We start from the raw sequence: 10490 nt of genomic DNA, 5'->3' as shown, positions 1-10490 counted from the left end.
TCTTATGTTGGATTATACACGTATTTTTTTCCATATATGTGTGTGTGTGTATGTATGTATAAAAGACAGGGAAGAAGTAATATAAAGTCAACAGAAAATGGAAATATACTTTTTAAAGTTTCTAATACTAGAAGATATCATACAATGTCTTTTAAATAAATTGTAAGTCAAAGATATAGTCTAAATCTTAGAACAAAAATTAAGATTAAGCAATATTCAGAAAATTAAATACTAATAAAGAATTAAATGTTTCAAAACAATTGCACTAAGAAAAAGTTTTCATGATAGCAAAGAAGTACTAAGAGTAAAACATAAGATAAATACTGGAAAATACCAGGGATTGAACTCAGGTCCTTGCACTTTTTGATACTAGGGATCAAACTCCAGACCTTGCGTTGCACTTGCCAGGCAAGCGCTTATGTCATTGAGCTGTCTCCCTGGCCCTCTACTTACTTTTATGTCTTTTTTTCTTACCTTGATTTTAATCCTAAACTTACTCAGTTATCCACCCTTTCTTCCTTAATGACTGTGGGAAATAATTTCTACTTTAGTGCCACAGCACCCTTTATCTCCTTTATTGCATTCTCTCCTTGGCTTAATTCATTTGGCACAACAGCAGTGACACATCAGACACAAATCAGTCTTTTTTTTTAGTCAATATCTCACTGTTTAACAACCCACTGCCCCTTCTCTCTGTCTCTCTTTGTTGCAAAGTTTACTTCAATAAGTAGAACTAAAGAATGAGAGAAACTTTGTCTGCAAGAGAGGAAAAAACAAGATAAAAATACACCTTGGAGGAAGCAAGGCAGGTTTATTTTGACCAGTCTCTGCAGCCTTTTAATTTTATTTTAGTTCTCTACTTTAGTATGTTTTCTTGAGTTGAAATGCTGTGCCGGATTATTAGGATCTTTTAATATCTATTGTTAGCCTCCCTATCCAGCACTTGTCTTTCATTGTCCTGTAACACATATATCTGTTTCTTGAACAGAGACAGAGAGAGAAGAAGAGGGAAGAGGAGGGGGAAGGGGGAGGGAAAGAGAGGGGGAGAGACAGACAGACAGACACACAGACAGACAGACAGACACACAGACACAGACACAGACAATGAGCTATTTCCCCAGACATTCGTTTGTTTTGAGATGGGGAGCAGAGCTTCCCTAGCTAGGCTTGACAAACTTGTGATTTTCCTGCCTCAGCCTCCAAAAGTACTGGGATTCCAAGCATACACCACCATGCCTTGTTTCTTGAATGTTTAGAGTTCAAATCCATTCCTGTTTCCCGACTTCATCTTGTAGTTTTCCTCATCCTTTCAAGGTCCGCCTAAGGCTTCCCTGATAACTGTAATTAACAGTAAGTGTTCCTGTCCTGACTGCGTATATCACTGTCTAGACCTTATATTTTGCTACCTACTATGCACTGTCTTTCAGTGTTTTTTAGTTGTTTCTTATTTTGTTTAATACTTTCGGGTTTTTTTTTGGTTTTTTGTTTTGTTTTGTTTTGTTTTGTTTGCGGAACCAGGGACTGCGCTTGCCAGGGAAATGCTTATTCCACTGAGCCATTTCCCCGGCCCCTTGTTTTTAAAATTTTGAGACAGGGTCTTGCTAAGTTGCCTACATAGGATTCAAACTTATGACCCTTCTTCTTACTGTTTTCACGTTTATAAATTTAGTAGCATTTAAGTCTCTTGAGAAAAAAAGATTTTTCACATGCCTAGAGCAATTCTTAAACACATGGTACTTTTTAAATGTTAGTTATTCCAATTAGTATGTCCATGTTGATACAGTTATGATGATGATCCAAGAAAATGCAGGTTTTTCTAAAAATGTACCTGTATCTAGATTTTTATCAAAAATGTGCTTGATAATGACTTTTACTTCTCCTTCTTCCCTGCTTTTATTTTGGTGATAGGCTGTTGACGATGTGAAGAAAGGTTACATCAAAGCAGAAGAAAAGTCTTACCAATTACAGAAGCTATATGAACAAAGGAAAATGGTCATGGTAAGTTTATGCTCCCATTAACTTTTTTTTTATAAAATGCTCCTTTTACCTCTTAAAACTGATGTTGCTGGGGGCCTGCCCCTTAGCTCAGTTTTTAAGTGGCTGCTTCAACAAAGCAGTCAGGCTCAGGTTGCTGTGGTTCGATCCCCACAACTCAAGCAGGCCAAACCTGCCCTGAGGTCATGCAGAGAAAAAAAAAAAAAAAACAACTGATGTTGCTGTACTCTGGTTTCTCTTCAGATCATATAAGTCTTCCATCTTAAAACTGTTGTTCCTGTCATTTTTGAATTATATTGGCTCAGTGAATTAATTTTTTTTTTTTTCTTCCTCGAATGCCTTCAGGGCACTTTTGGCCAGCGGGAGAGTTGTGAGGTTCGAACTCCAGCAACCTGAGGCTGACAGCTTTGTGGAAGCAGCCACTTAAAGGACTGAGCTAGGGCCAGGCCCCCGAATTAATTAATTTTAAGAAAGTAAGGACTGTGATGCAAAGAAACTCTGATGCAAAGTCTGTTGTGTTCTTCATTTGATGCACAAAAAGCTGGATTGCTTACATAAGCATGTAATTTATTGTAACGACTAAACAGTATTCTTTCTGATTTAAAAAGTGCTGAAAGAGTTGTGCAAAATATCACTAAATGATACAGATGAGACTGTATAAGAACTGGTATTAGAGAGAGAGAGAGAGAGAGAGAGAGAGAGAGAGAGAGAGAGAGAGTGTGTGTGTGTGTTGGGAGTAGAACCCAGGGCCTCATGCATATTAGCCAAATGTACTTCTCTTGGGCTACATCTGCAACCTATATGATATTTAGATTTTTACCATTACAAATTATTTTATTTATTTTTTTTAAACATTTATTTATTTATTTAGTGTGTGTGTGTGTGTGTATGTGTGGCCAGCTCAGCCCACCAGGGGGCGGGGCTGGCTGGCATGTGGTGCTGGGGGATTGAACCGTGGTCCTTGTGCTCTGCCAAGCTTGTTCCAAGTAGGTGCTTTAGACCACTGAGCCATCTCGCCAGCCCCCTACAAATTATTTTAGATGTGATTAGTAATAGCAAAATCATTTGTTTTTACAGCTTCCCTTTCTGTAGTTGCTTAGACATTTATGCTTAGTAGCACTTTTGGTTTGTATATTCAGTTTGCCAGCTACAAGCCTCATGTAACTATTTAAATCTGAATTTAAATTGAATAAATTTTAAAATTCAGTTCTTAAAAATAAAATAAAATTCAGTTCTTCAGTTGCGCTACCCATATTTCAAGTGCTAAGTAGCTATAGAACAGCTACAGAACATTTTTGTTTTAGAAAATTTTATTAGATAAAGCTGCCTAAGGTAGTCCCTAAAATGTTTTAAAATTATTTTTCAATTTGTATCTGCCATTGAAACAGGGATGAAAATTGTAAAAAATAAAATTAGTAAAGAACACTTATAATAATTTTCAGTAAAATTTTTTTTTAAAACTCAAAGCATTTTAAACTTTTTCTTGGCAGATTCTCATGTAGTTGGAAGTTTTTTCAGTGACAACTTATTTTCACACAGAGTGGTATTGCATCGGTCATGATTTTAATAGCTCACGTGAATTATCTTGTACCTTTTATATACTTTTTTATGAAGGAATATTAATCTACTTAATTTAGTTAAGTTACAGCAAGAATACAGACAAGTCAGCCATTTGACCTTAGAGCATGATCTTACATGTAGCTATTTTATTACTATATGATGAAAAGTAATAAATCTCTTTGCCTTAAAAATATTATCAGAGCCCAGGGAGCCAAAAATGGAAAAATACAAAAATCTTTTAAATAAATTAAATCTTGGCAGAGGGCTGGCCAGATAGCTCAGCAGACTAGAGTGCCTGCTTAGGCAGGCACAGGGATCGGGATTTGATCCCACCCGCACCCCCACGCGTGCCCTGTTGGCCCTGCACCTGGGGTGCACTGAGACGACAACGAAGACTGAGCATGGTAGCACATGCCTGTAATCCCAGTGTTTAAGAGACAGAAAACAGGAGGATCATTACAAGTCCAATCTATGTAATGAGACCCTGTAGACCCTGTACTAAATACATAAAAATAAATAAATAAATCTCTGTAGAATTTTAGTTAGGAAATTTTTTTATGTGTGAGACAGTATTTTAGTATGCAACTTCTGTGGGGTGTGGTGAAGTGTGCCTGTAATTCCACCACTCAGGAGGCAGAGGTGGAAAGATCACCATGAGTTCAAGGCTAACCTAGCCTTCATAGTAAGACCCTGTCCAAAAAACAGTAGGTACAGGGCCGGGGAGATGGCTCAGTAGAATGAGTGCTTGCCCGGCAAGCGCAAGGGCCAGAGTTCAATCCCTGGTTCCACCAAAAAAAAAAACCAAAAACGGCAGGTAAGTAGATAGATCTTTCACCTGTTCTTTAAGATAATGACATTGTCTTCTATATAGTAATGCAGTGTTCTGACTAATATATTTGCATCTTTCTGTGCAAAGGTGAATTACTAATAAGCTTCAACCTCTGCAATAGTTCTTTGCTTTTGCCAAAGCCAGTAAGTCTTTCTGTCCCTGAAAAGACAGCAGAAATGAAAGTCATTTCATAGGACCTTCTTATAACATCAGTGTGGAATACATATTGTTTTTTTGTATAAACACACTATTCTATTTATGTGTTTAACAAAAAATACTTGGGGGCCAGGGAGATGGCTCAGTAGAATAAGCGCTTGCCTGGCAAGCTCAAGGCCCTGAGTTCAATCCCTGGTACTGCAAATAAATTAAAAAAAAAAAAAAAATACTTGATGACTGCCAAGTATGTACCAGGCACAGTGCAAAGTGCTAATGAAATAAATGGATTTAGGTTATCCTTTGGCAAAATATAGAAAATCAGGATTTAGTAAACACAGAAATCTATTATAAAATCATTTTGAGACTCAAGTTCATAATTTTGTAATCATCCACTTAACTAAAAAGTGAGGTTGATACATAGGTATTTTCCCACAAATCATTGGCATGGAGTGTAAAATATGATTAAACAGTTCTAGAATTTCATTGTATTGGAAATATAATACCAAGAGAAGTATATACTAATGTCATATTACTATATATTTTGAAGAAATTCTCACAAAAGTTCAATTTTTTTTTTTTTTTTTTTTTTTTCCAGTACCGGGGATTGAACTCAGGCCCTTGTGCTTGCCAAGCAAGCACTTCTTCTACTGAGCCATCTCCCCAGACCCCTGAATTTTATGTATTCACATAGCAATGTTCAAAGACAGCTTGGGTCACATGTGCCCTTCAAAGCTCAGAAATCCTGGGGTCAGCCAGATAGCTCAGCAGACTAAAGCGCCTGCCTAGGCAGGTACAGGAACCCAGGTTTGATTCCCAGCATGCTGTGCTGGCCCCATCCCCAGGGCGTGCTGAGACAGCCATTAAGACTGGGCATCATGGCACATGCCTGTAATTCCAGTACTTGGGAGGCTGAAAACAAGAGAAACACTATGAGTCCGAGCTGTGTAGTGAGACCCTATAGACCCTGTACTAAATACATTTAAAAAAATAATAAATTTAAAAAAAAAACTCAGAGATCTTGATGCCATTGACTAGAGCAACTTAGTAAAGTTGATAGACTTGCAGTAAAGTCACATCATGCAGTTAGTTGCCAGATCACCATGAAACACACAGCAGCTCAGCAAACTTGCTGGTTTGTTTTCTTTAAAAAATGAGAATGTTCAGATTGTCAGCTGTTAAGATAGAACCTTGGGCCGGGGAGATGGCTCAGTAGGATAAGCGCTTGACTGGCAAATGCAAGAATCTGAGTTCAATCCCCGGTTCCGCAAAAAAAAAAAAAAGATAGAACCTTGACAAAATAAGATTTGTAAACTTTGTGTAAATTCCCTTCTCCTCTAAATACAGAGGACAGCTTGCATCCTTGCCATACATTTTGCCTTCTGCTTATCTGCAAGGTTAGGTTGAATCTCAGGTTTAGATGATTGAGTTTCCCCCTCCCCCTTCCCTTCTCCCCTTTCCCCTTTCTTCCCCTCCCTTTTCCTCCTTTCTCCTCCACTCCTCTTATCTCTGTCTGTATTTTCACACAAACAATAAACATGTAGATTGTGCTTTACATGTTTGAAATAGCCTCTGTTGAACTGACATTGTCTATGGCCATTAGCATACTGAATGCATCTAATCTTAACTGATGTGTTAGTGTTTCTTAATATAATTGTAATTATTTTAGACAGGACAGTATGTATGAAAGTCTTTTTTCCTCAAAGTGTGGTCACAGCCCACTTCCATGGTGATCACTTGTGAAGCCCCTTAAAATGCAGATTTCTGAAAAAAAAATGCAGATTTCTGGATATCTCCCCACAATTAGCGAACCAGAATCTCTCGGGGTTTGGACTTGAAGTGTTTTGTTTTAAAAAATACTTTGTAACTCTGAAACTTTTAGTGTTTCAGAACCTCTACTACTCTAAGAGTTTCGAGAGAACTGGTTCCCAAGGTTACTCTCAAGCCCTTTTTTCGATTTTAGACCCTCTTTGACTCTTTGGCAAGTTGGTTGGGAAAACAGAGATTCTTCAAAATGGATCTTGACCCATTCAAGCCAACGTGTTCTGCTCTGTTAAGTATTGCATCTCTATGTTTGTGTTACTAACTGCCCTACATCTGTATGTACTTGTATTACTGAATATTGAACATTTATGAAATGTTCTTTACTGTACCTGTCTTCTTCTCTCATCTAAATGTGAACCAAGGAAGGTAATTGATAGTTACGATAACTTTTTTTTTTTAGTACAGGGTCTACAGGGTCTCACTCCATAGATCAGACCCCTAAGTGAGCCACTTGTGTTCAGCCTCACAAGAGCTGAGATTACAGGCATGTACCACCACACCCAATGATAACTTGTATTTTATTTATTTATTTATTGCAGTACCGGGGGTTGAACTCAGGGCCTTGTGCTTGCCAGGCAAGTTCTTATTCCACTGAGCTATCTCCCTGGCCCCAATAGCATGTATTTTAAATATATGTTATGTTTAAAAACAAAAATTCACCTTTTCCCAGTTTTGAACTGACTTAAGCATGTGTTTCTTCTCTTTAGGTTTTGTCTATAGTAGGAATGTAGCTTTTGCCCACTTAAAACTGAAAAATGCTATCCAGATGACCTCTCATCAAAGCACAGGGTACCCTTAGTTTTCGCTCAGGTTATTCCATCAGGTGGAAGTCCTCTGATGATCTGTTGCTTTCAAGGACCACATTCCTGGCCGGTGATACAGCTCAATGGCACAGTGCCTGCATGGAACATGCAAGGTCCTGAGTTTGATTCCTGGTACAAAAAAATTCTTAATGTGGAGGAGTTGATGTCTCTTTTGTTTGAAGGAGTAAGGGGGGTGCACAGATACACAGATATTTGTATGTTAATATGCTATGCTGGTACCACTTTAGCCCTTTGTGTACACTCTCATTCCTTCTCTGAGAGCCTGCAGGTGTGATTCCCTACTTCATAGAGAGGAGAGGTAGAATCTGAGAAATTGTTTTTTTGTTTTGTTTTGTTTTGTTTGAGACAGGGTCTCACTTTGCAATTTGGGCTGGCCTTGAGCTCACTTGTGTAGCCCCCAGGCTGGTCTCAAATTCACAGAGATCCTCCTGCCTCAACCTCCCGAGTGCTGGGATTGGTTCTAGGGCCACATGGTGGGTGCTCAGGGATCCTGGTGCGATGACGCACCCAGGGTTGACTGCATGGAATGCGGGGCCAGGGATCAAACTCAGGTCCTTGTGCTTGCCAGGTAGGTGCTTATGCCTCTGAGCTATCTCCCTAGTCCTGAAATTAAGGTTTTTAAGACAGGCTCTCTTGTAGTGCAGGCTGGCATTGAACTCCTGTGATCCTCCTGCCTCAGCCTCCTGAGTGGTGGAATTACAGGCATGCACCACTATGCCCAACTGAAATTAAGATTTTTAACAAAGGGCTGGTCATAGTGGATCATGTCTATAATCCCAGGAGTGGGGAGGCTGAGGCAAGAAGATAATAGCAAGTAGACCAACCTGGGCTACATAGTAAGTTCAGGGACAGCCTGAAATGCCTACTGAGACCCTGTTTCAAAAATCTAAGAGCCCGGCCAGCCAAATAGCTCAGCAGATTAAAGCACCTGCAAGCAGGCGAAGGGGCCAGGGGTTCTATCCTCAGGCCTGCCTTGCCAGCCCCACCCCCAGGGCACCCTGAGACAACGATTGGGCGTGGTGGCACATACGTATAATCCCAGCTCTTGGGAGGCTTTAAACAAGTGGATTACGATGAGTCTGATCTAGTAGTGAGATTTCCTTAAAAAATACCAAGAAGAAGAAAGAAGAAAGAAGAAAGAAGAAAGAAGAAAGAAGAAGAAGAAGAAGAAGAAGAAGAAGAAGAAGAAGAAGAAGAAGAAGAAGAAGAACAAGAAGAAGAACAAGAAGAACAAGAAGAACAAGAAGAAGAACAAGAACAAGAAGAACAAGAACAAGAACAAGAAGAACAAGAACACAAAAAAAATGATTTTTAGCTAATATCACATAGCCTATCAGAAGTGGAACTAAAATCTGAATACATATTTGTCAGGGCCTGGTGCATGTTTTTCCCACAGAGTGGTAGCAGAATCCTTTTGGGCCAGCAGAGGGGAGTCTCCAAGTAAAGCAACTTTTTTTTTTTTTTTTAAGGTACTGGGGATTGAACTGAGGCACTTATATATGCTAGCCAAGTGCTAGCTATACCTCCAGCCTAGCCCTATAGAGTGTTCTTGAGGTCATAAGAAAATGTTTAAGATATGCAGAGGGCCAGATTTCTTCAGTCTAATCCTAATTCTAATCTAATTTTCCCTGTCTTTGTTGAATTGCTTCCTTTTTTTTTTTTTTTTTTTTTACAATTAGGAAGAAAGCTGCTCTGAACATTTATGCACAGGTGTTTGCATGAACGTAAGTTTTTTCAGAACCAGGGATTGAATTCAGGCCCTTTTGCTTGCTAGGCAAGTGCTTATTCTACTGAGCTATCTCCCCAGTCCCTTCTCTCTTTTAAAAAAATTTATACAGTAAAATTTCTAATTAGAAATATGTCAGAATTGTGTGTGTGTGTTTTTTTTGTTTTTTTTTTGCGGAACCGGGGATTGAACTCAGGCCCTTGCGCTTGCCAGGGAAGCACTTATTCCACTGAGCCATCTCCCCAGCCCAGAAATGTTTTTTTCAAGCAGTAGTGGTGTTTCTCAAGGAAGAAACCTCTTAACAAATGAGTTACATGTAAATGTGTTTTGTCAAGGACATAAACAGAACACAAGTCTCCCTGGCATCCACTGGCGTTTGCAGAAGTCTTAAGGTGTTCACGGAGCATATCAGTGTTTCTGATGGGATGAGATGGATGCTGGCCTGGTTGGAAAGTGTGCCTCTTTTCTTTCACATTTTATTACAAATGTTTTCAAACACATAAAGAATTTTTTAAAAAAAGTACAGTAAGCCTTCATGGACGTATTACCTACCTTCATCCGGTAGACTTTAACTTCTTGTCATTCGTATTCTGTGTGTCTCACATGTTTTATTCCTCTAGTTTCTTCAGGTTTTTGTTGATATGTTGTTGCTGTTGATTGTTTTGTTTGGTTTTGTTTTTTGCAGTGTTGGGAGTCAAAGACCTTGTGTGTGCTACACACATACTATATCATTGAACTATATTTCCTGTCCTTTGCCTGGATTTTTGAAAGTAATATTCAGATACATCATTTCACAAGGCTTTTGTACACACACACACACACACACACACACACGTGTGCACGTGCGTATGTGTACAACATGTGTGTGTGGCATTAGGGATTGAGCCATGAGGTGCCCAAATGCTGAGCTACATCTACATTCCAGCCCTCTTTATTTTGAGAGGTTTTGCTAAATTGCCAAGACTGGCCTTAAAGTTGTAGTCTTTTGCCTCCGTCTCCTGAGCAGCTGGAATTATAGATGTGTACTATTATATGCGCATACGCACACCATTCTTAAGAGGGAAAATGGGGGGCTGGTGAGATGGCTCAGTGGTCTAAAGCACCTACTTAGAACAAGCTAAGCAAAGCACAGGGACCGAGGTTCAATCCCCCAGCACCACATGCCAGCCAGCCCTGCCCCCTGGTGGGATGAACTGGCCACACACACACACACACATAAATAAATAAATAAATAAAATTTAAAAAAAAAAAAAGAAGGAAAATGGTTGAGCCCTGTGGCTAAAAAATACTCTCTTTATCTACCACTTATTAAATTCCTAATTATGTAACCAGTACTATGTATATTTAATGCTTGTAAATAACACTATACAATTTCCTACTTTATAAAAGAAGAAAGTAAGGGTCCTTTGCTTGAATTTAAGTAACTTGCATCCAAGGTTGTACAGTTAGAAAGTAAAGGCCAAAATTCAAGTAGAGGGCTGGTGAGATGGCTCAGTGGTCTAAAGCACCTACTTAGAACAAGCTTAGCAAAGCACAGGGACCGTGGTTCAATCCCCCAGCATCACATGCCAGCCAGCCC

General features: G+C 39.2%; 1 protein-coding gene across 3 annotated transcripts in view; it reads left to right on the top strand.

Annotated features, from left to right (window-relative positions):
- Snx27 (sorting nexin family member 27) overlaps window positions 1-10490 on the top strand; it is a 97709-nt gene that overhangs the window by 79341 nt on the left and 7878 nt on the right. For all 3 annotated transcript variants that reach the window (XM_004632353.3, XM_004632352.3, XM_023716469.1), the window contains exon 8: window positions 1909-1998. In XM_004632353.3, coding sequence (XP_004632410.1) covers window positions 1909-1998 — 90 coding nt within the window. The remainder of the gene's footprint in view (window positions 1-1908; window positions 1999-10490) is intronic.

The sequence above is a fragment of the Octodon degus genome, unplaced genomic scaffold, assembly GCF_000260255.1.
Source record: "Octodon degus isolate 3935 unplaced genomic scaffold, OctDeg1.0 scaffold00048, whole genome shotgun sequence".
Taxonomy (NCBI): Eukaryota; Metazoa; Chordata; class Mammalia; order Rodentia; family Octodontidae; genus Octodon; species Octodon degus.
The sequence above is the reverse complement of the archived record's forward strand: the minus strand, read 5'-3'. Positions and strand labels throughout refer to the sequence as shown.